The 27,178-nt window shown below is 42.1% G+C and overlaps 1 protein-coding gene across 13 annotated transcripts in view; it reads right to left on the bottom strand.

The window, feature by feature from the left end:
• Window positions 1–27,178, bottom strand: part of bru3 (CUGBP Elav-like family member bruno 3) — a 426,425-nt gene that overhangs the window by 75,148 nt on the left and 324,099 nt on the right. For 8 of the 13 annotated variants that reach the window (XM_018547198.1, XM_018547203.1, XM_018547204.1 and 5 more), the window contains exons 1-2: window positions 15,152–15,325; window positions 4,126–4,174 (exon numbers count right to left, since the gene is read on the bottom strand). In XM_018547198.1, the coding sequence (XP_018402700.1) occupies window positions 4,126–4,174; window positions 15,152–15,202 (100 nt within the window). In that variant the 5' untranslated portion in view covers window positions 15,203–15,325. Of the gene's footprint in view, window positions 1–4,125; window positions 4,175–15,151; window positions 15,326–27,178 lie in introns of those variants that run through there. The other 5 variants (XM_018547207.1, XM_018547205.1, XM_018547201.1 and 2 more) reach the window with 2 other exon arrangements.

The following is a 27,178-nucleotide window of genomic DNA, read 5'->3' as shown; positions in this document are numbered from 1 at the left end:
CTTTCTTTGAATGTATTTAATATTTTCATAAATTTATTATTTAGAAATTGAAGGAAAACTAACTGTAATTAAACCTCGGTTAAAATAAAATAAAGTCAAACGATAAACATCAAAATATTTCTCCTACGAAAAATTCGAATATTCTATGAAATGTTCATTCAAGTGAATATTACAGTAAATATTTCTCAAAGTTATTTTGTAATTTTCATATTTCTCTGACACTGCTCATAAGTGTCGTTGCTCATACATCAACTAACTTCGCGAATACTCTCTCCGACATACTATAAAATGAAGTTGCAGTACAAATCCAGCGAGTAAGTTTGCGCTTGTCTTACGACGAATACCCCGTCATCCGTCGTTCTTCTTAGTAAGAAAAGGTACGAAAACGGACTCTTATAATCCGCGAGGATTTCTCTCGGATGGGTTTAAGACCAGTCCACGTCATGTCAGTCGGGCCGAACTTGGCAGCGACGCGAGAAGGCGGCCGTGGGCCCCCTCCCTCTTTTCCCCAACCCGATATTCCGGGATACGTTTATCTACGTTGAAGAGGTAGCGGTAAGGCGAGTGATGGCGGTGGGAGCAAGGTGGCTCGCTGAGGGATCGAAACTTATCTACTTGCTCAACTAGCTCCGGTACAGCAGCAGCAGCACCCACCCTTATCCAGTCGTAGAAACTTCGACCGACCCTGAGTCGGCGGGCCAACTTCCGCGCGAGATACGCATTTCTCAAATCTGTTCTCGTCGCTTAATTCCGGCTGCTTCGGCTGCTATTATCGCGCGTGCGGAGTCTTACCATCGACGTGCGTGAAAAATGTTTCGAAAAAGAGCTTCGTCGGGAATCTTCACTCGAATGGATTTCGTTGAAATTCTTTCTGAAGTAAACGTATCTTCGATGATATATCACCGCGATAAGAACTCGAAAAGATAAGTACATAGCTCGTACATACGAGTTGTGGTCGTGAAATTGCAGCCGATATTACGGAAGATAGTGCGCTTATGAACGGTCATTGTTCGCGCATCTCAACACGGTAAATTTCTAAGCGTTAGCAAGGATTTAAGATAAAGTCAAATTCAGCGTGAAATATCTTTTAGATTGTTTGTACGGTTCTCCGTACAATTCGCAGATGGATTTATCGCACAAACATTTCGCGGTATCTCGCGCGATAAGAGGAATTGGTATAGTGGAACAAGTCATTTCTGCAGCCGAACGTTTTAGCATTGCGTCATCTCGCAATTAAAGCCTGATTTATCTTTTGTATCGCTAAATAGGACGTTTACTTTGCGGAGTCACCTCTCGCGTGCTAGTCGTTATGGAAGAAAATTTATAAAATGATGTAATTAAACCGCATGTTGACGACTGCAAAACGCAGCCATAAAGGGTAGTCATTAATGTGAGAAAGGGTGAAGAAGTCCCTTGGAACAATGAGATCTTCCTCAATAGAAGAGAGAAATGATTATCTTAAACTATCATTTTATGAATACGAAGAAGTGTAGCATCGCTTCCTTCGTTCTTTTTAATAGAAATATATGTTTTACGAATTTCACGAGTTTGCTTACTAAAGTACAATGTTTCTCACGTGATACTTCGTGAAATCGACAAGAAACGATTATAGTATATTCGACTTACTTAAAACAACTTAAAGTGAGTCAATTCGATTTCAATTGGTTTTCAAATCAAGATGAAATTCTTAGAATCCATTTATGCGATCGAGTTAGAATTTATAGACGGATTAAATTGAGATATGATTTACTGCTGACGAGACGTATTAGAGTGATGTGACTATATACCTATTATTACTGAATAGTAATCTTATAATATTGCTAATTGCAAGATTGCGCCAGACGCGATCGAACGTGTCGCGTCTTTTACTGAAACGTAATACTACGAGTATGTATGTATAGTTTAATTCCAATGGATGTTGATATCGATTTTAACATCTTAAAGCGGATTACGCCTAATATCGGTCCTCTATAATTGCGCGACTTAAGATTTGCCATGCGTTATCCGAACAAATTACATGACGTCATTAACATCTGTATCGCCCCGAGGCAACCTGATGAGGATCACGTCAATGGTCACGAAGGATCGTAAAGATCGTGCCGAGTTGACTGTTGAGGATGACGCGATTAAAGGGTGGACAAAGAGAGTGAGAGACGCGAAGATGAAGTGGTGGAAACCATCTTGTACGACCGTACGCGATAGAGGACAGACATCGGCGGTTACCGCTGAGGATGGAGGCGGCTCGACGGTGCTGTCGAAGTTCAGTAACCTTCCTGATTGAACTCTCTGCGACTACGTAGATACAGCGTCTACATAGATATACAGTGCGCCGCAGAGAAGCAACGGCGAGAGCAGCACCGTGCTCAGGATCACTCCTGCATCCGCGTCAAGCCGAGGCTTTGTGGGGCCGCACGGAGGCAGGCGACCGGAGATTACAATGGCATCTCCTCCAGATTAGCATATGAATTACGATCCCCCTCATCTACTCCCCTTCGCCACCCCCGTACCCCCGTGCCTTCTTCCGCATATCCCGGTCTAACGCCCTGCGCGATCTCCCTCGATCTCTTCCTTCGCATTTCTGTATGTATCTCTCTCTCTCTCCCCTTTCGTCTTCTCTCTTTCTCTTTCTCTCTTATATGAATTCTCCTCCTTTATCTTGGCGCACTCCTTGCGCGTTGGAGGAGTCCTGCCCACCTTCGTTGGCAGGAAGGACTTCGGAGTAGTTGCCGGCTCGTCGGGAACGCTGTCCCCGGTGTGGCACGGACTTTGCGAATGGTAACGAAGGGGGCCCCAACGGCTCTTAGCCTTCGGGAATTCCCGGACGAGCTTCCCTGCTATTTACATGCATCGGAAGCGACGCTGGGAGCTTCGACGATGGCGCTCGCCAAACGGATGAAACAGTATCGATCGATTACGACCCGCCTCCAAAGATAAATACCATATTTTTAATTAAATCGTGGCTCCAATGGTACGAGCTGTGTTTGCCGAGGTGCTTTATAGAAATTAACGTATGGGACGAATCGAACGCGCGAGCGCGGGAGTGGATGAACGAAGGATGGATAAGCGATCAGATTTTTGCGCGAGATACTATTTACAACGCTCGTAACCCGCGCCGATTAGAGATCGTACTTTTTTCCCTGTCAAATAATATCAACCAAGTTATATATTTATAAGATCCGACAGGGCAATGGTGAGCGTATGGTCACGCGATTGGGAGGAAACCACGAGGTGGACACGAGCGCGAGCGACGACTCATTAAAAGCAATGGTCGATCGACAATTTGTCTCTCGATTATCTGGAGCTTCGTCATATACATACGCGGATGTGCCCCCGTTATCCTACCGTGACGCGAAATTTATGACCCGCGGCGTCCATGGCGATAAGCGAATGTCAACATGACGGCCATCGCTAGCTGAAAAATTCCACGTAATTAATAAAATTGGCTCTCGGCGCAAGGTGTGCACGGGGAAGATACGGCGCGAGCGCGAAGAGGAGCCGCCACGCGCGACAACTCTGTATAGAGAGAACGAGCCGATGAATATCAGCACGACTGCTGGATGGGTGGGTACCCGCGGTGTACATTTTTTATCGTGTAGTCTATCGCGCCGTCGGCGCGAGTATGAATTTTATACGACCAATGTGTTATCGCGACTCACTATTACAGCGAATTATCTGTAGTTCATTACATAGTACTCTTGTACGATTGATATGGAATCTAATGCTATTAAAGACACCGAGTATACGCGCAAATAAAATTGCTTTCCCTATATTTATGTATAATACGACAAGTATGATATTTTCAGCACGAAATTAACTTGATTCATCACTGACCGTCGCGTGTTCATGAAATATTTAATTACTTGCTGTCGTTCATGAATATTCAAAATATGTGTGATTACAATCTCTTGCGACGTCTCTTTTTACTTGTATGGTGTAAAAATGAAAATATTGTAAATAGTAAAAAAAAATGCAGAAAAACGTTACTTTAAGAACGTTATAATTTTCGGTACTTAATTAAATTTAATAATATAGAATTTGATAAGAATTTCGATATTCCTCATCATGATTAAATTAGCGATATAATTTTCGATATTGAGACATATCGGATCGATTGCGTGTTCTCACCTCCGCGGTTTTCACTGTCCGCTGGCTTCACTTGGATAGGACGGTTCATCTGCAACAAAAATAAAAACGACAACGTTAGTCGTGTCTCGCAATAAGGCATCTCTGATTTCTACGATATTTCTTATATTTACAGAAAGTCACGGACTTTCGTCTTTCTATTTCCACTTTTATCCTTACTGAGTGGATGAGGCAAGTGCAGCAAGAAGAACGAAAGCTCATGGCGACGAAGGACGAAACCGGCATGCAGGGATAACAGGAATATCCAGTTTGCCGAGAAAGCGGAAGTATCGTTATTTGTCCGGCATGTATGCGCTCGTCCTTCGCGTCACTTCGGCCCCGTTCAAACACCATCAGCGGTTGCGAGAGCTTCCTCTGCCGTTGACAGTTCTGGGCTGTCAGAGTGCGCATGGGTTTGCGAGTAGAGCGCAGAAACGGGAACGAGATAGAAGGAGTGACAGAAGCGCTCGAGAAAGGACGAAGAGGGCGAGGAGGAGGAGGAGGAGGAGGAGAGTAGCCGGGTATCTCATCCCATCGTTGTGGGTTACGAAAGCACGGAACCCGCCACTCGTCCTTCCACCGCGGTCCTGCTAGAAGTCCTTTGGACCGCTGCGGATGGGTCGGGATCCCAACGAACAAATAACATTGTTTATTTCTCGGACGGGTCGCACCGCCGCAGCGCGTTCCAGTTCGCTCCTAGGGGATGAGGATGCATGATTCATGACGTGGGGGACACAAAACCGTACTTCGATCCCAGTTTCCACCTCTCCTCCCCCCCCGCTTCTCGTTCCGTCTCTGTCCGTCTCGTACACGCTTTCGTCTCTCCTATCGACTTCTCTCGGTCTTGAACTCTTTGCACAATACACCCTTTCCCCATCCCCTTCTCTTCACCACTTCCGTGTCTCCGTTGGCGCGAATGCCGCTTCCAATAGTAGTATTATCCTACTGCTGGCCTTGCAGATCCTTTCTCTCTGACCAATTTTCCTCCGAGGATCATTGGACTACCGTAGACGCAAAAAAGTTGCCAGACCTTACGGTTTACCAGTGACACGATTTTATCTTTCAAATATTTGTGTTTTCCGTATAATGTGCGAATGCGTATATCCTTATATATAGCAACAGGAAAGAAATAGTACGTACAAAGGTATACTAAGAAAGAATTGTTCATTTGACTAAATTAATTTAATTGTCTTTAAACAATATTTAAAATTTTTTAACTAATTAAAAGCTTTTAAATAATTAGAGTTACATTTCAAAATTAAAAATTAAATTCGTCGCGCAATTTGCTTGAACTGGAAATTATAAAAATTCATACAAAAATATTATTAGACAGTAAGACTCGCCTTGACCGAATATTATGACCTCATTCGTATTGAATATTTCTCGGTCTATATTCACTTAATATTATTTAAAGAGTAATATTGCATCGCTATTTGTATCAATTATTTTGATCAAGTTTCAATAATTACAAAATTTCATTCCTCTTAACATACTATTACATTGTAAATGTTGTTACAATGTTATTCGATTGGAACGCATGACTAAAAAAATGACAAAGGTAATAGGATACTAGACTGGAAAATCTGGTTTTTAAGGCAGACAATTGGTATTGCGACCATCTGTTTTCTGTGCTGGCAGTTTCTTTTATTTTTCTTTTATTATATATGCTTCTGTAAGAATTACGGGGGGGAAAGATGCGCGATATGTGTGAGGCGGGAACGTGCTCGGCAACCCCGAAACTTTTTCTGCACGTATGCATATCAGGCACAAAGAGAAGCAACGTTACGGTCGGGGTCAGTGCCACGATCATAGGCATTATACGATGTATATGTACGTCAAACAAGCGAACATGGGTGTTCCGGGTTCATGGAGCTCTCTTCTCCGAGATCGATATAATGCAACCATACTATCGCGGTCTGCACACGTATCGTTGTCTCTCGTGGAGGAAATTTTTTAACGGTATCGCATTACATTGTGTTCATATAAGGGATAGAAAATGTGAGATTGGAAGGGACGGAAAACGCGAGAGAGATTGCACGTTTTCTCGAAATGTACGAGCAATTAACGACGTCTCGAGGGATCAAACTCCGCGCCATCGATTAATCCGGCGATACGCGACTGTCAGGCGGTAATTACTCGCGATTCCGTGAAGAGGGTCGCCATTAACTCTTTAATATTTCATAGCGGCGGCTGTACGTCCGGTCGCGATTCCCGAGACCAGTGTGCGCGAGGGACGACGGAAGGAGAGAAAGCGCGGTGACGACAAGCAAGACAGCAAAGGGGAAACGGAAAGAGGGAGAGGAAGATCGAGCTGGTGAGAGCGAGAAAGAGAAAGGGTGAGAAAGAGAGAGAGAGAGAGAGAGAGTGAGAGAGAGAGAGAGAGAGAGAGAGAGAGAGAGAGAGAGAGAGAGAGGAGGGAGAAGGTCACTTTAAGTACTGTCCGCTGGTCAGGAAATTAAACTTTGAGTCGAGAACTGGCCATTAGGCGTTTGTTGTTGCCTCGTTGTCAGGGGAACCCGGTGTCCGTATAGATACCGGAACTGAGATACGACGCTCCGTCTCCCGCCTTGTCTCTCCGGACGAGTTTAACGTTGAATGCATCGTGTAAATGTCACTTACGACCCAAGGGATCTGTACCAGTCAATAACGATCGGACGAGCGAGACTTCCGCTCGGGTGGACCGTGCTTCGACGACAAGATGTGCCGATTAAGGCAGCCGACTATTAACTACCGCGTAATCTCGTTGTTGTGCCTGGTGCTTCTAGTCGCTCGATTGGAGCAGAAAGGTGATGTCCATTGGCACTTTGGCAGCGTGCCACACGCAGAGTAACGCAGCGAGATACTGTCACATTTTCGAAATACTCCAATGTCTCGTTGGAAAAAGTCCGTATTATTTTATCGTTAGAACGATATATCTCTACATTTACGATTTATGAGAGTGTGAAGTGTAAACGCGAGATGAATGTTGCGGGAGAGAAACTTTATTAAAATTGAAAGCTGATATTTTCTGCCTACTAATTGGAGGCGACGCTTGTTGAATACGTCGACGCGCGTTATCCTCGCAAAGGAATTTTAGATTAAAGTTAACACACGTGGAGGAACATCACACGTGTCGCACGCATTATATGCAAAACGGACGAACGAAGACAGATAGTTCCAGGCTGCCTCATGCATAAAAGTCGTTTAGGGTTCGCGATTAACTCTCGTTCTTTTTGGAACGCTACTAGAGGAAGCTGTTTTTTTTTTTTTTTTTTTTTTTTTTAACGGGACGCTCGTCCTAGAGAGATCATGGAGAAAAAAGCCGCGCCTCTATTTAACGATCGCGTTACGATCGAGCGTCGACCCTTTGGCAATTTGTGTCATCAGCCGCGTGCACTTGGAAAATCGATCCCCTTGAGAGGCACCGCTCAAGATGGATGGTAATAAGTAAATGTGTTTGCTGAGCCCCGAGCGCGCGTCACGAGCAATTAATTAAGCTCGATTATCTATGTACACTGCGGGAAAGTGCGCAGCCTCGCTACCGCCCGGTAGATACTGAATGATAGCCACGCGCACGGCAAATGCGCCGAATGATAATGCTTGTACTCGCGGTAGAACTTCGTCTTATCAAATTAGCGTCGGAGATATCTCTCGCTCGTAGTGGAGAATATTTTCCTTCGATAATGTTACGTTATCATAAGGATAGTTAATGCACAACAGGATACACAGGGTGTTTTTCACACATTTACAAATGTTTTGCGACTCGAGATATTGTAGCAAGAAAAAAGTCCTTGGAAAATTAAGTCAAACATGCTATTTTTAAATTTTTATTTTAAACAATAATCTTTTAAGATGTGTAAAGGTTTAAACATATAGCTACACTTATAGGTTACACTGAGGAAATGTTTTATCAGATTAATTGGAATTCTGGTTGGAAATGAACGAATCAAAATTTACTGATTCTATCTATTACGAGAATTCTAGTTGAGGAATTCTAATTGATATAATCAGAATCTTCTAGTTTATCCATTTCTAACTCGTTTTCTCAGTATAAATGGTCATCTTCAGTCGCGCGAACGGTATAGTATTAGTGAGATAGTATTGGTGAACTTGTACCTCAGCAAGAAACTATTGATTCTCAGAATATTGCTTAAAACTAAAACTTACGAGTAATTATTTTAATTTTTCGAAAACTATCTTACCCTTTCTCGCGATTGAAATTTAACCCTTAATGGTCTAACGTGGGTCGTTCAAGTCCCGGGCGAAATTTGAAAGTGCTGTGCAACTTTTGAAAACGGGCGCGGGCGGCGCTGCGAGTGGTTCGTAAAACTTTGGATTGCCGAGAAGCCATCTACCGAGTGCCGACGCGCCAGTGCCCTTCTAGCTGTATTCCATGTATTTTATGATCATTTGTAGTATTAAACAATCATTTTATACGTATTTTTAGTCTTATTTTTGACTTCTTATCTTTTATTCCCTCTTTTTAATGTTGAATTTGTAAGTTATGATTTTTTAAGTGATCGAGTGATTTTACACGCGGTACCTCCATTTTTAATACAAAACTATATACAAAAATAATTATTTTCGACATACAAATTGTTTTTTCTTGAAATTGAAGAATTAATGAAGGTCCATGAATTTTTGCAGATTTTTTAAAGCACTTTAACATGTCTAAAAAACGCCGAGACACGAATGACCCACGTTAGACCATTAAAGGTGCCGAAAAAACGTTAGACTAGTAAGGGTTAAAGGCCTGCATGGCACATTCATAAAAATAGAGCGATCACATGCCGACGCACCGGAATCTTGATTATCTCAATTTATATCCATTGATAAATCCGAGCTTTTTTTGAAGGGGACGAATTCACGCAGCTTTCTAGAAAGTCACGCAAAATCGAGATAGGGGATGGGCGCAGGCTGATAACCGCCGAATTGAATGGTGAATGCCGTTTCGGAAATTGAATAAGCTATCGTGCTAGGGCCGAGTGGCGCTGCCGGTATTTGACCTGCCTGCGTGCAATCAATGTACTGATTGGAGATAAGGGCCCGCCCTGTAGCCTCTGGCATCCTCCCTGGCATGATTTATATACGTACGGTCTTTGGCAACGATGTATTCATTACTTGATTACCCATCGGCAAGTTAATATCGATTGTGATCCCATAACAGGCTACAGATATTCAAGATCTCTTTGATGAAAATTATTCATATTTGTCATTCATGTTCTCTCGAATATACCTCTCTAAAGCGGCGTCTATAATGAAATTGTAAGATATAAAACTTAAAGCCTTACTAAGTAAGCCTTAAGAAACTGGCTAACCATACATAGTCGAATGCGAGGACAGCAATAAACTATATTTTATAGTTTAAAACTCTTGTAACTCTTAAGATGTCGATGTTGTTTTTATACATCGTTGTTACGCATGTTTTTATTAGCACATTTTACACATGGTAAAAAAAAACTGTGCAATGACAATGTAACAATATGAACACTGTCATTAAGAGTTATAGAATAGACATTTAATGCAAGTCGTTAATTATTGAATATTTGATAAACTTTATTTTAATTCTGAATGATCTGAAAGAAGTTCATAATAGCTCTCTTAACTCGCAATTGGTCCTTTTACATATTATTGCGGATGATTTCGTGAACCGAATACGAAAATTGTCAAAGCACGCCAAAGACGCGATTCGGCTACGAGCTCTCGACATTTTCGTTACATAATTCAGTTATTCTAATTACGACGGATGCGCGCTCGCGAGCGTCTGGCTCGAGTTAACTTGAATAATCCTTCGCGTGGATATCAATGTGGGGAACTGCATGCTAACTGCGCGAAATCTGCGTTCGCGGTCGTGCCCGTTAATACGGCTAATTTGTCGACTGCTTCGGAGCAAATGCCAGGCCTCTCTGTGTGCTCGCGTCGGATGTTGCAGATACCAAAGCAGGGGGAACATTGAAAGAGGATGAGCTGTCAGCCAGCAGATTACATCTAAATGGAGATCCCAACCATGATCTAATTGGCAAATTAATTGCAACCCGTAATTAATCCCACCGATGATTGACATTTGACGTTTTGTTTGTAGACAGATAACTGACTCTTCGAATGCACTTTTTTGGCGCGCGTTTTCGTCTAGAATTCGCGGGAGAGCTGACCGATCACGAGAGAGCTATTCTATTGTGCTGTTCATACCGTATTTCGTCCAATTTCCGTGCGAATTTGTCGGCAGATTCGCGCGCTTAGCGCGTTATCGGCGTCACTTTTTGACGCGATCAAACAATGCGTCTCCGGCCGAGTGTTAACTCGCATTGAAGCCCAGGTTGCGATCCAGTGCAATTCAGGATAAATAAATGCGCACCTGTACCCCCGGCTCATCGGCACGATTGGCATCTGCCGTTTCGTCTGTTCGTGATTATAAATAGGATTTGAATTTTATTGTCGGGAGCAAAGTGTCGTATGATTGAACGTCATGCCATATAACAATGGTCGCCATGCGGACTGTACGCGCTCAAACTAATGCGAATATGAACTGACTACACGCAATAGGAATCGAAATAGTCAATTGAGCAGTTCATTAAGCTTAGCTATATCACGAAATTCCGAACAAAATAACTTAATGTATAAAACTATACCATAAAAATAATATAATAAAATTTATGTAATGTAAAAATGATAATTTTGGTGGGGAACTCAAAATATTATTTTTTTTGATAAATAATAAACTAAAAGTTATAAAAAGTTGAATTTCCATATTTTTACACTTCTGTAGATAGTTTATAAATATAACGATTAATTTCCTAGGAATGATATTAGATAAAAAGAATCAGTGGGTATTATTAAAGTAAAAAAGAGAAATTTGTTATTTTTTGTTCTGGATCATATAAAAATCTAAAAAAAAAAAATCTTTTATACTTGTCAAAGCTTTAACGAGTTTTTATCATCATAAAAGTCGGATTGTATTTTATTGTTAATTTAAATTTATATCAGTTAAATTCACAATCTCAAAATATCGATAGTACCTTTGAAGATTTCATATTGCTGACGGAGGATAAAGAAACAATGAAAGGTTTTCTATTCACAAATAACTTTCTATTTACAATTTTGTACGTAAAATATTGCTGTGCACGAGGTCTTTATTCGCGAATTGTCTCACTAAAGGAACACATTGTAGGACAAATTTTGTCTTTAACGAGAATACGTAACGTTTCCATTTTGGACATGGCACTTTGAACATCGATGATCACGTCCCCGTGCAATGTACGTTAAATAAAAATGTAAGTTTAGAAAACCAATTCCATGGCGGTCGTGTCGGCCGTGTTTTTCCGGGACATCGCGCTAAAATTCAGACGCAAGTAGAAATCGAACGATTGCCGCGCGATATCACTATCCCTGTATCTCTTTACTGTGTTGTCGGGTTACGATACTGCGGCAAAGTAACGCATTCTCTCGAAATGGGAATTACGTTGCGCTTTTTCCCAGTTTTGTAACCATACTCTGACATACGGCCGGTGAATTTTTTTTACACGATTACACGATCGTACCTGTACGAGGTATAAAGCATTCGCTTTCCCACCTATTCAATTTCTCTCTTTTTTTTTTCTTTTTTTTTTTATTCGGCTCCATCAGTTTTTTCCCTAACGCTCTACAAATATTTGAGCGTCGACTATACCACCCCCGCCGAAAGAGCATTCGAGTCGAGTGAGCTTTCGCGCCCTCCCTCCGGGGCACTCGTCGTTCACCGATTGTAATCTAAGCCAATGCTTCGGCGCGCATTAAATGTCAAACGTTATACGCCTCTCTATTTCACGGCTCTGCGGTAGCGAGCGCCGGGATGTTGGATGTGGCAGTTGGCTGGACAAACGCTTGGAAAATCGCGAGGCGGGATGCGATTGCCCCAACGGTTTACAACGCTCTTTGACGTGGTTCCGTTGTCACGTACCGCCATTCCGAGCTTCGATCGCCGCCCATTTGGCGGGTTACAGTCGTAACAACGTCGAAACTTCATTGCTTCTACATGATCTGCTCCGGCGAAATGTTCGCGTCGCGCATAAGAAACCAACATCATGCAGATCGTCGAGGGAATAGTTATAGCTTAAAAGACGCGATCCAAGAAAACGCCAAGATTTTCGACGATTTCAAGTCGGAGAAGATGGTCAAAGGGGAATCACGAAGTTCGCGAAAAGCGTAACAATGCACGTGATCGTCGGAATCTATCGAATTTCAACGTCGCCCCAGTCGCCGTTTCAAATTACAATCGGTCTATGTAGAATCTCAACGAAATCCTAATTTTGTCGTGATCGATGAACTTTGTCGAAATGCAAAACGCTGTCGTTTTTACGTTTAGGATAAAGGACGTTTCAAATAGAAAGGTAGCGACGATTAAACCGACCAATTCAATGAGAAACTTTCCCCCTATTTGAGTTTCGTTATTACGAATTTTCGTATACGAATCGACATGGATGACGTGGATTCGTATTCAGATGCTGGTCCAAACGTCCGTTCGTCGTCTATTGGTGCGTACGATCCGGTTTATTATTGGCGACGGGCCAACATCCGGATTTAGGATTGATGTGCCATGCAAAGCGCCGCGCCGCCATGTGGCGGGCCACATTACCAACGACGTTATGCACCAGCACATTCACGTGTGCCGCCGCATTAATTGATGCACGTCTCTGCATCAACACCCAGTCCGTGAGCGTCTCGTGAGAACTCGTCATATGTCCTCGCAAAATAGAATTTCCAATACAATCATCAAATATTTTCGCGTTGATAAACATTAAATATGGATGACGCGTGCGAGAGATGAAGATCCATCCTATGATTGACAGAGCGAGACAGATCGACGAAAATGTCCGTGGATGTTTTTCTTTATCGAGTTTAACATATTTACAAATCACGAATAGTAGATTAACTATGATCGCATTGTATGCAAAAATTAATCTTATATTTTCCCATATTTCTCCTTTTTAATAATTGCGTGTGAAAAATATAATACCTCGTGCATCGGCAAGTATCACTCTATTTAATGAACGCGCTTTAGTTAATTCGTTCCTGAGAAGCACGGAGAATCGATAGATTCTTCGAAAACGGTTGTGACATAATATTTAAAATGACCTACGGGTTCTACAGTAAGAAAAAATTCGCACGATTATATAAGACACGATTTTTCATTTTCTGATTAATTTGTGGTCAGACTTAACCGAACGATAATGTAAAAATTATATTTTTTCCCAGCTATAGTTAATTACTAAACTAATGATTTTATAATGAATAATTTTTTAAATAATGTATTTAATTGTTTTACTGTGAATCTGAATTTTAATAAACTTGTTTAATTTGATATTCTTTTAATCTTAATTAATATTTCTTTGATTCTTGCTGAACAAATTAGAGAATTTGTAAGTTTTAAAATTATCAATATAAAATAATAATTATATTTTTCTATCTATGTATTGAGGAAAATATCTAATTGGAAATGATAAATCAGAAGATTTTGATTATATCAATCAGAATTTCGGTTATCTCAATTAGAATTCTAGTAGATCGAGTAGTAGATTTGACAAGAAAATTCTGACTTTACTTTTAATCAGAATTCTACATAAATAATCTAACCAGTCATTCTTCTCAGTAAGGTTACTAAAACGTAACTTTTAAAGTTACCACTTTAGCAAAATTACCAGTTATTATTATCAGTTAATTAACCATAAAAAAATACTATTTTTGCATTATTAAGTTAAATGAAGTTAAATTTAAATCACAAGTCAAGTAAAAAAAAAAAATAAAAAAACGGATCTAAGACTATGGTATTATAAAAAGTTTTAACAGCAAGTTATTTTCAGTTTGATTGTGCTTCAAGTTCAACAAGCCGAGTCAGCGCGCAGTTTAATATTTATAGAACTAAAATATATATTTAAACAAATTTACATATCAACATTATTAAGCTTCAACAAGATCTGCTTCAATATAATTAAACCAAAAATAAAATTCCATCTCTAATTTTATTTATTATTATCGATTTAAATTTTGTTTATAATTGTTTAACTGCAATAAGGGAGCAAATAAAAATTTGCTACTGCTTATATTATTTTAAGTATTCTGCTATAATTGACAAATTCGCTTACTGCTTATGCATCTCATTGTCTTACATTTTTTTGTATATCACATGAGCTTTAATCAGACGAACGCAAAATATTGCCTCTGTATCTCCCCTTTTCCCAAACCACTGAGTAACTGAATACAGACACGCCCGCGGCATCGAAACAGCTGCTCGCGTGTTCGCGATTCACGCGTATGTCGTGCTCGCGTGCAGTACATGCTGCTGCTAACATTATGCGTAGGGCAAGGGGAAGAGAAGCAGCAGGAAGACCGACATGACGGGGGCATTATTGTAAACGTTACGCATGCAGAAGCTGCACGACATATGGATATAGGTATGCGTTACATCCGAGTTTGCCGCGCGCGCACCAGGCCGCCAAAAATAGTCTCGCGCGTAAACACACGCGAGCGAGGATCTTTTACGACTTGAGCGCGTGAAAGGACCGTGCGATACCGCATCGACAGGAAGGAGGAGAAATGCCGACGAAATCGGCAGCCGGTCGTAAAGTCGTGGGGTATCATATGCATTTACACGCGTGCCCGTCAAGACGACATCTTCCGACGTCGTCGTCGTCGCGTTCTTCTCTCCTCGCTTTTACGATCTCGCCGTACATTTCCGCGTACGCGAATCGTACGTCGAAAGCGACTACGTGACTTGAATCTTGATGCATGCATCACGAGCGTGTTCGGGCGAGACGCACACGACCCGTTGCGGGGCCCCGAGGAAGAAATCCGACATCCACGGAGCCTAATCCTGTCTCGCGATCCGCCGATCGATCGATCCGTCGTATAGGAGGATGTCGAGAGCGAGCGACGCGACGAATGTTTAATGTGTATGTACACACATCTTCAACCAAACGACACGTGCAAGAGGTCCTCTCCCCCGGCGGCGGGGAGAACGAGGGAAAAGGAGAGTGTAGTTGGGGAGATTTAAAACTATTCGCGCAAGCGCACTCACCATCTGCAGGTCGTTCCGACGCGACGATACCACTTCCAGAATATGAACCATTGGTGAACAATAAAGCGCGGGTGATCGTGGTACTGATGGCGGGTGTGGAGACCCGCGAACTTTCCGAACTTCTGCTCTTCGCGAGCACACAATCGAGCTCGCGCAATCGTCGATCGTGATCGACACGCGTCACGAATTATCACAGCACGAAACGGGGAGTTTACGCGAGATCGCGTCGATAGTGCGCGTATCTCGCGCCACTTGAAGAATATCCGGATTGATACCGTCGGCGGATTTACAATACAAGTGTTTAGGAGTTCGACACTAAATAAGTTTTAGCGAGGCTACTCGAGTCTTCTTATTTCGTTTGTCCGTTTTATTCTCCGCGCACCGAAAGCGACCACACCGAATATATCGCGAATACAGTCTCGCCGGGAGGGGTATAGGTACGCGGGGTTCGGCGTGTGCCACACGTGTGCGTACAAAGAGGGCACAAGCGGAGCGAGCGAGCGAGCAGGCGCGACAATGAGAGCAAAGGGAATAGAGGGGACAGAGCTATAGATAAAACCCCGAACGCAGCTCGCCCGCGACTGATTCTCCAGGCCTACACGCACCCTCTAGTTTTCTCCCTTTCATCCCCCACTACCCACCCTCTCGACCACTATCCCCTTCCTCCTCCTCCTCCTCCACCTCTTCTGTCCTCGCCTGCCCCCGCCTCCTTTTCCGCCACACTCCGTACTCCTCTCACCCTTTGTAAGTCTCCCTCTTATCCCCTACGTGCGCCCCCCTCTCTGAACGCTACGCACCCTTTGCGAGGAAGCCCACGCACCCTCGGAGAGCAGCCGATATATTATATCTCTCTCTCTCCTTCTATTCTCCTCTCTATCCCTTTATCTCTTTTCCACCTTACGCGTTTTCTCGTAAGCCCTTCTTCTTCCCCCCGTCTCTCGTGATATCGTAGTCTTCTCTCGCCGTGTCCTTTTCAACCGTCCCATATCGACGGAACCACATAACATTCGGCCAATCAAATGCGCGTTTCCAGGATCCCCGTGCTTGCGGTCCTCAAAGAAAAAAAAAAAAAAAGAAAAGAAAAGAGAAAACCAGGACACGAGAGGAAAGAAGCCGGGGCTTCAGAAGGTACTAAGAACCGGGATTCTAACCCTGAGAAAGACATGTATATGCGTGTACGTAACCGCATATACACTTATACACTACGCATCCTTGGGGAGGCGATGGAAAGTAGGCGGGGATCTGTTCTAGGTCGGAGCCGTAATAAGGAAACGTTCTTCGAGGCTTAGGTCTGTTTCACAAGATGAGATAGGACATATCTATTGGCACAGAATAGATTCGACGTTGAAAGTCATCTTTTTTCATAAAATGAAAGAGAGAGAGAAAAAATAAGCAAATTGTATTCTAAAAAGAAGCAAAAGACTCCTCGTATACCGCAGAATTTTTGATATTACGCAGTGTTCACGCGATTTGACGATGAAATTAGGTCATCGTCGGACGTTATCTCTCGCGAGGGAGGAAATCAACGGTTGATGGAGCTAGATGAAACGTGAGCGACGTATGAGATCCGGCTTAATCCCACTATTCATGCGAAAATTTATCTTTGCCCGAGCGCTTAAGCATAAGGAGATGCATTTCGAGTCCGAACGAACATCGCTTGAAAGGAGGCAAAATAAAACACGTGAATGGAGAGGAGGAACGCGAAGGGACCCGCAGTTAACCTCTCGACTTCGCCCTCTCCTTCCGCCCCGGGGATTTGTTGGTCCAGAAGGACCACTCGTACGTACATTCGCGAAACTCTCAGCCGAGCTCTCTCTCTCTCTCTCTCTCTCTCGCCGTACCCCCCCCCCCTTTCCTACAGGCATCATCCGCAGTTCGCGTTTTTAAAGGGCGCACAAAAGCCACCGGAAATTGCTGCCGGCTCTTCCGACGTTACGGCCGGTTCTATATTTGTCCTTTCTCGACCGATCTTCTCCCCTTTTCCCTCTCTCTCTCTCTCTCTCTCTCTCTCTGTCTACCCTTCCTCTGCTTCGTTCGCATATGCCTCTCCTTTTCTTCTCTTTTTATCTGCCTTTCTCTTCCACTATCAACGATTTCACGAGTAGGTACCTACCGAGGCGGCAAGAGTTCCGATAATGGTGGATTTGGATAGCGGCTCGATCGTTTCTGCATCGAGGATGAGGCGCGAGGACGAATGGTCGTTGGCTACGAATTTGGCTTTAACGAAGTACTATCATGGCGAGGTATATCGTGCGAAAGATCCGTCTCTTTCGCGTTATTCGTCGTAGTAGGTAAGCGAACGACGATAGACGGGTCGCCATCGGTTGGTCGTTTAATGTGCGATCCGTTCAGAGGCTGCGTTTCGTTTTTATTGGCAGTATATTGCTGCGATACGCTACGCGCCAATCGGGATACGAATTTTCATTATTACCAGTATAATAGCAGCGTTCCGGAACGTAGCTAGGCGGCAAGTGGTTTAGCATTTGTGCAATCGGTGTGAAAGTTATTCTAGAAGTAGTTTGAGTTTGGATAAAACGAGAGATATACCTATTTTATACAAATTGCTGTTCGCATCGTAAATCCTATTTTAATCAATTAATGTATAGACAGACTTTTTGTACTACATTATTTTGTACTAAATGAATCTTGTAACTTATTTTAAACACACCGAACAGGCTGATAGCGTTAAAAAGTATATTTTACTTCTGCTCTCGCTTTTACAGTAGAAATTAATTAAATCTGCAATTCTAATATGATTCTGAATCTGTGGAACTTATTGTCTTGAGTTTTAATTAAGTATACTTTAAATATAAGATATACTGTGTGAACTTTATGCGGAATTGTATTACATTCGATTCGAAATCTTATTATGCACGTAGAAAAAGGTTGAATCGCGTTTATGAGTTGCTCAGAGGGCTGAAGCCGGAGTCTGCAACACGCACAGCATGCTCCGGAGCTGCTGACTAGGCCGAAGTATTTACTTAGGGTGAAGATAGACGCGCACGAGGAAAGGAAGCAAGTGAAAGTTCGTAAGGAAAACTCCAACGAACCAGGCCGCGTTGCTTTTTGATGACTTCGGCGAAGTTCACCCCGGAACGATGAGGTCTGGGAAAGACTTCGAAACTCGAACGTCGATATGGAAAGTGCGGGAGCCCGGATGTTATGGATTACGCGATCAATCTCGTGCGAAAATGGCGAAAAGTTCGTGGGCCATGAAACGTGTGCGAGAGGGAGAAAGAGAACAAAAAAGTTTCACCGTTTCATTCGTCTGTTTTGGGCGTCCATGCATCCGCGCGACCGTTGCGACCAGTTTTTACGTTCGCTGTTACGGCAAGATTGATTTCATAAATTCGTGATGAGCTCCACAAGACGAATGATGCGCGTTGATGCTGTATCTGAAGAGATATTGACTTTATGTATCTGAATATGTCGCGCGCCATTTTAATAGAAATACTGAATATAGCTACGCGAACCATTTTAATAATCAAATAAGACCGTTTAGAAATTTAGATTAACCGAATTTATACACACACACAATGGAGAAGCTTTGTTGATTGGGATATATTCACGAAAAAAAGAAGTGACGCCATGACAAGCAAACTTTATTCATCTTAGGTGGAAATCAGACTACGCATTGAAGATTGAAAAAAATGAAATTTGATCTTGAAAAATTTCTTTGTTCTCATTGGTCAAATTTCAACTCTGATTCCAGCCTTTATAATGTAATTTGTAGACATGTTTATATTCTTGTATTAATTCAACAGAATTTCGTGACATAATCGCACGCGATCAATTATGTCACTTGTCAGTTCAAAGTCGATCGATCTCTCATAAATTATCGGATAATCCTCAACTAACTCCGATGAGATGGCCACTCGTCTTCCATCAAGCTCGACGCGTACGTGACACTACGATTCTGGTCCTTCATCTCCGATTCTCACGTTTCTTTCGGTGCAAGAATCCGAAAGAATGAGTAACGTGCCCGATCGTGGTTCAGACTGTCGCTATCGAAACTTTTCTAATGGCGGATACACGTCGTTCGTCTTTAGCGCGGATGCGATTCGATCGCGGGACGGTTATTGCGCGCACGCGGAATCGTATAAAAGGTAATAATGCTGAGATACGAATGCGATGGAAGTAGATTTTAATGTCCTCAAGGGTGATATTGATACCGCGGAGGTTGAAACAGTGCTCTCTCGAGAATACGATGAAATCTGATCGCGGACGATGTTATCGCGATACGTTTATCCAGGGCGGTGATATTATTCATATGCGGTATGCGTTTATAAAGAAGCCACGGGCCAGGGTAGAGAGAGATGCGATCGTGGACTTCTGAGGGACCCTCTCCATAGCAACCCGGGGGAGCCTCTTACTCGGTCTCCTGATATCAGAGTCCACGATTAGCGACCCTTTTCTACCAACTCACAAGTCCGCATTTGCTACGAAGACCCTTCGCTCCGTGACTCTTCAACATTCTCCGTATTGGTCTTATTACGTTTCTTCCTTTCTCGCCAGTTTTTACATCTTCTTTGCCTAATGATTCTTTCCATCCGCCCACGAGAAGTTTCCTTCGTCCTACTTTATATTATTTTTTTGCCACGATACTTTCAGTCTCGTTTTGCGATCTTACATAATCAGGGATAAACTTTTCGAAACTTCTGCATGTACAATTGAAATTGCGACCCTTAAAAAATTGAATATTGCATATATGTGTGTGTATGCACTTACATATAATATATTCTCGGTCCTTTGTACACGTTCGATGATCAAAAAGGATCATACACAAAAGTGGGTTGGTCTGTGATTGATCGGTCTTGCGTAAGAAATGAAAAAGCGACCGAGTTTCAGTAGGGTAACTGATGGCATCAGTACGTTTTACCCCCTTCGTTGTGCTATGCTCTTACATTCGAGCGGGCGCACGCAATCAGCTAGTTATTTTGATAGCTAAAAAGAACCGTGCCATCTGTGTTGTTTCCCGAGGAAATAGAAGGAGGTGTACATACAGTTTGATACTCAAGACTCATTTACTTTTGCTGCAATTTTTATAAAATTTCTATAAAATTATCCGTTCTTAAGTAAAGACAGCTATGATTATAGCAACCGTTAGTAACTTCAACGTTGAATTAGAAATTTAAGCAATGTAGGTCTATTGTACAAGTAAAGTGAGAAAATGGAATTATTTATAACAAATATTCAGTATTTTATGTTGCAGTTCATGATAAGTAAGATAAACTAAGATGTTAATAAACTAAGATGTATTTATACACAATATTTATTGTGTGCATAATAAACATTCACATTGCATATATATATATATATATATATACAATTAAATATATTATTTTTATTTAGAGATCCGAGTTTGAATCTCAGCTGAGGTAACATTTTTCGCAATGAAATTATTAGCAATCTTTTAAATTTTAATTAACATCAAATTATTAATATTCTTGTAAGATGCTTACAAGCATCAATATTATTAAATTATGTGTCGATTTAATATGTGATATTACTAGTTTTGTTCATGCATTTAAAAACTGATAAAGATTTCAATACAGTTTGCAGGATTGGATATGTATATATTATAAATTTACACTGAAATCTTTAAGTACTAAGATCCGTTTTGACCAAATATAAGATTCTATTACTTGATCAGATTTATTTTCATCGGTCCAATTTCGTATTATAATTATTTATTTTATTATTAGAAAACAATCTTGATCAATACATTTCGTAAAAGTAATGATAAACATATTTATCGAAGAACTAAAAAGTTCAGAAGTTTATCGAGAATTCCCCACGATTACCGTATAGCGATTGATTTTGTTGTACGGAAAGAAACGCGCGTAGTAGAAGTCACAGCGTGGCGTTTCAATAGGGAGAAGGGGGGGGGGAAATTACTAGATACAGCACAATTGCAACGAGGGGTAGTCCGAAAGGACGAAGGGAGGTAGAAGGGAGGACAAGCCAGGTGTATTAAAAGCTGGTTGTGTGAGGTACAATGACCTCGACTCATATCGATGTTCAATCTCCGACATCCATCTTTCTTACATTTGCTTTCACGAGGCGCATATATTCAGGTCGGCCAGTAGTATTTCGCATCAATTTTTCTAGTAACGTAAAATATTTTACACGTGTTTTGCAACGATCGCGAGGTCACGCCGACGCGACACAAGAGACTTTCAGAAATTCTATCTCCTTCTATTCTATCTATCCGAAACGATCGAACGCGCGAATACTTCGTAAATTAATTAGGCTAAGCCGCAGCTTCGTTCTTCTCGTTTCATCCCCCTATCTCTACTGGATATTGGCTATAAATAATGGAATTATGTAACTGCTGCGAGGGGAGGACAAAGAAACCGTTTCGTTTCGCTTCGACCCTTTCCGCCCTGCCTTCGTTCTCCCTCCCAGAACTTGGTGACGTACGCTACTACTTCCACCTTTGTATTATCCCACTTTCGTTCCTCGTTACTCTCTCAATTTTTAACATTGGGAAGCTCTTGGCAGCGAGACGACAAACCGAAACTTCGAGGAGAGAGATACGTTAAAAACGACATTTGCGATAGCGAATGAGTTATTGCTTCTTCCACATTTTCGAAATTGTCTATCGCGAAGTAACGTTCAATATTAAATATCATTTCATATATTGCGTTGTGTTCTTCTGTTATTTTTTAATTTTTATAGTATATTGAATCGACGGATTCGATAATCTAATATTTACACGTTCATTTTTATGTTTAATGAATTCCCTGCGCAAAATAGGTTCGTGCGAATGTAAGGTATATATATATTGTATATATAAATATAAATATAAAGCTGTTTATCCATTTCGTGAAATAACGTCCGAACAGTCGGATGCGCGGTTAATGTTTGTTTTTTCATTTTTCTTCTTTTCAGGCGGACATCGATCGGATAGATAAACCAATGTTACACGATATTGCTTTGTCCACATTCTACGACGCGGTTAAGAAAATTGTAGATAAAAGTAGTGTGCGTTAAATTGGAAGGCGTAGGCTTTGTTTACCGTGCTCCGGAGTTTACGAAGAGTAATCGGTGCTATCGATTCGGTGACGTCAGTGTCATCCTATGGAAAGCTTTAGACTTGGACAATTTTATAATCTAGCATTTCTTTTCAATATTTATAGTCATCTTGACGACTATAATATTCGGCATTGCGTGAAATAAAATTGAAGCTAATAATTGCATCCTGTTGACTAATTATTAATAACCGTACATAAAGAGATGCACAATTATTGAACAACTGTCAATAATGATTGATGATCAGAAGTTAATGCCCTGAACTTGAAGGATTAACTGCATAATTGCTCATCAGTTCAGAAAATTTCAGAAAAATACACTAATACACGAAAATTTGCATCGCGATATTTACTCTAACTAGATTCTTCTGTTGTTTTTATCGGAGTGACAAACGAGGCCAATCGATCGGCACATGTATACAAATTGCGCAACATGTTACCCCTGCTAACGGTGCGCACTGGCGTATATGGTTTATTATGTCTCACAGTTCAACGAGTTAGATGAAAAATCGATAATTCCCAAATTTCTCTCCCTAGCCGTAACGTAAGTTGATCATGCTTTCATTCGCGGTTGTGTTATGTATGTATCATAAATACTCGCTTTGTATTCCTTATGGCGTGTTGAGACATTTTTGACTACCCCCTTTATCAATTAAAATTTACATACCTTCAATATATGACATTTTTTTTTTAAATACTTTGATATTCTATACAATGCTAAATAAAAATTTCATATGGCACTAAATTTGACTTTATGAAATCCACATTATAGGTATTCTTACATTATACTCTCTCGATTAAAACTTGATATGAAATGGAATCCTTTTATCGAAAAGGATATTAATTTCACATAAAGGTGTTATTTTATTATTAGAATTTATCTCGATGTCTATTTTAAGATGATAAAAAATTCTCAGAGAACGATAGTTAATTGAATTATTTCTACTAACAACTAACGATTCCAAAAATGTTCTTCGTTAACTCCAATAAACTTCGGATCACTGCGTGATACGCGATAAGGCACAATAACAGCGAAATATAACCATGGTATTACGAAATAGCTCATTCATACACAGTCGCGTCGTCTCGCTTTACACTTGGGAATGCGCATTGAACGAAATGAAGGCAGAGACCTTCCAACGGAGGTCCTGACCTCAGTACGACGCGCGTCTTTTTTTTTTTCACTTTACAGGCAATAACGCGACATAATCGCACGAGAAACTCAGAAGAGACACGGCTCTCGACACGGTGGCAAACTTGTCGGGGGAGAGTAGGTTTTTTTTTTGTACGTTAGCGCACGAATATACGTGCGCAGGCCATCGGGCAGAAGCGGCCGCGTGCATAATGTATGAGCGACGCGAAAGCCCGTCATTTCAAGCCGCACAGCCGTTTTCCTTTTGTGACATCGATCTGGTGGTGTCTCAATAATTCAGCGCGGGAACGGCGCAAGGCGTATACCCGCCACCATCGCTACCACCACTACCATCACCCACCATCGCCACTACTACCATCACCACCATTATCACTATTACTACCTGCTCGACTACCACTACTTGCGATCGCCATCGTCGTCGCCTGTACCACCGTCGACGGCACCATCCACTGACTCTTTCCTTTTCCTTCCCTTAGGTTCCGGTACACTGACCACCGCGACAGCTCAAAACCGCCCCTTACCGTGCGTCGCACGTGCGATCTCATCCGCAGCGCGATCGGCCTCGCAAACTCATCGACATTCTCTATCCCCGCCAGCAAGAAAGACGGTACACGCTAGCCTTCCTCGCCACCGGCCACCCTCGCGGCGCAACCCCTCGGCCACGCGACCTCGACAATGCCACCCCTGTGTCCGGCTGTCACTGACAAACGCCTGACTGTGAGGTAACGACAAATTAACGCTGCGAGGCCCAACGAGTGACAAAGCCGCGATAGAAGTGTTTTATACAGAGGGAAATCCGGAAACGGGGTAAACTCGGTAAACTCGGCAGGGAGAAAGTGAAGCGAAAAAGACTGCGAGAGAAAAAATATGTAGATTGTCTGACTGTATCCAATTTTTATTTCGCATTGCCGAGTTAAATGCATACAAACACATATACTTACTTACACGTAAAGTAATTAAGAACAGTCATTTTTTAATTAATACGAATTTGTATTAATATTTTAATAGAACGAACGATATTATGAATAAATTTTTTAATCTAAAAATGATTGTTTTGCAATTATTAATAAATCTGTTTTCTCTCACATGCTTTGAATAATTTTATAAATAATAAAAGCTTTACATTTGCACACACACAAGAAGGAAATACATAACGATTTCTTTGAATAAAATTATCACGAAAGAATAACGTCGTATATGAGGAGAAGGAAAGTTCGATGTATAACCCAACGCATCTTTAGTCTTTCTGGTGCCAAGCGAAGTATATTAGCGAAGTATATTTTTCTTCTTCGACCATATAAGGATGTGCACTAGTCTTTTACGTTGTAACTGCTATCGTAGCATTTTAATATTGTAAGCGGAGGAAAGACTTAAGTATATAAAACGTCTTCTTCGTTTGCCCAAAGGTCAGCACACAGAACTTTTACATGCAAAATATAATAAAAAAAAAAAGTATAAATCCGCGTACGCAATGTGTGTATATCTGGAAATTAATGTCTGCGAGAAAGCTTTCAGTATTTTTTATACACACACATACAATATTTATATCGTAACGTTATAGTGGCAATTCAGATTCATCCGAATTGATCAATGATTATTTCTATATATTTCATAAAGTTTTATGAAAAAATAATAACGTAAACTTGTATAACGCAAAAGAAACCTTACCGTAACGTTATTGCGTTTAATATGTTTAGATATACAATATAATGATATTTATTTAAAAAAACATTCATTACGCAGCCATGCGAAATATGCGACATAAACGTTTGTAATGCGCGTAGACTTTGAAATTAATCCCTTTATACGTGTACAGGTTCACAGACTAAGTACAAAGCCAACAACCTTGTATATTAACTTCATGCATGAGCTAGCATAAGTAGATTACAGTTACTCGCCGACTTTGCGAGTGTTCATATAAAGTCGACCGTATTGCATATTCACGTCATGGATGTGCTGGCATAATTATAACACGTTATCAAGTTATATGTACCAGAAACGGCTGGCGGCAAATTGAAAAAGTTGAAGATTCGGTTGAAAATTTGTGCGAACTATTGTCGAAGGAGTGAAAGTACCGCACAAAGGATCGCGTCCCACGCGATACAGTCCGCGAGCTTTTAGCTTCCTTGTATCTTCCTGCCGGGTAGGTAGATGCGTCTTCCGACGCGAGCAGATTCTTTTGTAAGCATATTTTGCGCTTTGTGTCTGCCCACGGTCGTAAATGCGCTCGTCTTCCTTCTCGCACCGCATCGTCCGGACTAAAATTAAGATCTCGCGTGTTACATCCAATTTCGCAAGCTCAGAAAGCAGGATTTCAGGCGCGAGAGACAATACTTCGTAAATTGTCGCTTTAACTCGTGGGAGACAAATTAAAGTATCTCCGGTCGGTCTTCTCCCGTCAGCGAATGGAATTCCTCCGCGCGTCCGTCCGCTTTGCGGAGAGGAGAGACCGAGATGATAACCGAGAGACGACGCTAGGCTTCACGAAGGAAGGAGGGTTTTTTTTTTTTCTTTCTGTAGGGCGACGCCAAAGCGACGAGCGGGAGTCAGAGGTGTGTATGTATCGAGGGCAACTGCGATATCGACTAGAGGGACACATCCACGGTCTCGGTGGCGGAAGAGAAAAGGGAGAGAAGCACTATCTTATGTAATATTTACCCCTCTTGCTTCCTCATCTACCTCGTACTACCTATTCCCTCTTATGCTGTTGCCACCCCCGCTTATGAGCTGCCCCCCTCGTTGCGGGCATATATATCTATATACCTTCGACTCTTGTGTGTACGCGCCTCTTCTTCCTCTCATCTCCACCGCCCGTTCTTTCTATCAGCGTACCATCTTTCCTTCGTCGTGCGTACAGTCTACGAAGCACATATATCGGCTTATACGGCCGCCGGCGCGTCCTTTTGTTTACCCCGCGATAACTATCGTCGATCGTTACGACGTCGGTTACACCCCAAGGCGGTAATACCCGTGGGTGTAATAGATTCGCGGAATTTTCGAACGAAAACTGCGACCCGCAACCGCATCGACTTCGTCGTCACGTCGCGTTAGTTCTAGTCGGTTTAGATACCGCCAAATTCCACGGCGGTTATCGCACAGCTCGAACTTTATCGTCAAGTAACGACAACGGTTACTTGCCCGTGGTTCGCGAGTTACGTCAAAGTTGAGAACAGGGAATCCGTGTAGCTATATAGAACACCGTCTGTTCATCACGTTTAACATCCGTTGATTTTAACTATTAACTCCCCATTCGACGCGATTGTAATCCGTCCGAGTGCAGGATCCACCATTCGCGTCAGGTCGATGCAAGTTTTATCGCGGATTAATGCGTCCTACGATTAGTTATGTATAACAGCCCCGCTGTTAATCGCATGAATTTCGGTCGGAAATGTAAAATTCGGTACTCGCGCGCGGGGACTCACGCGCGAACGAGAGAGTGTATAATTGTTATGACTACGCATTGGGCTCTCTCGCGGGAAGGAAGGCGCTTATAATCCGATTCTCTCCCCTTCGCTCTGTTTTCATAGCCGCGTTTTCATACCCGCGCTTATTCTCTATAACGTTCCTTTTTTTTTCTCTGTCGAGTCACTTTGCCGTCGTTCCATCCACCGCGCGCCCGCGCCGCCGTAATCAGGTTGCCGCTTAATGCCCGTGAAACTGAATAAAAATGCAATAGAGCGTCACGAGGTTATCGAAATCCACTTTTCCCGTATAGCGCAGTGCGCGCACTGCGTGCTGCGATATATCGATTCGTCCACTTTGTGAGCGGACGGCCGACCGACGACGGCTCGCTCGAAAACACATTGGTTCATGGGCAGCGGGGGGGGGGGGGGGGGGGGG

Source organism: Cyphomyrmex costatus, unplaced genomic scaffold, assembly GCF_001594065.2.
Source record: "Cyphomyrmex costatus isolate MS0001 unplaced genomic scaffold, Ccosl1.0 scaffold61, whole genome shotgun sequence".
Classification (NCBI taxonomy): domain Eukaryota; kingdom Metazoa; phylum Arthropoda; class Insecta; order Hymenoptera; family Formicidae; genus Cyphomyrmex; species Cyphomyrmex costatus.
The sequence above is the reverse complement of the archived record's forward strand: the minus strand, read 5'-3'. Positions and strand labels throughout refer to the sequence as shown.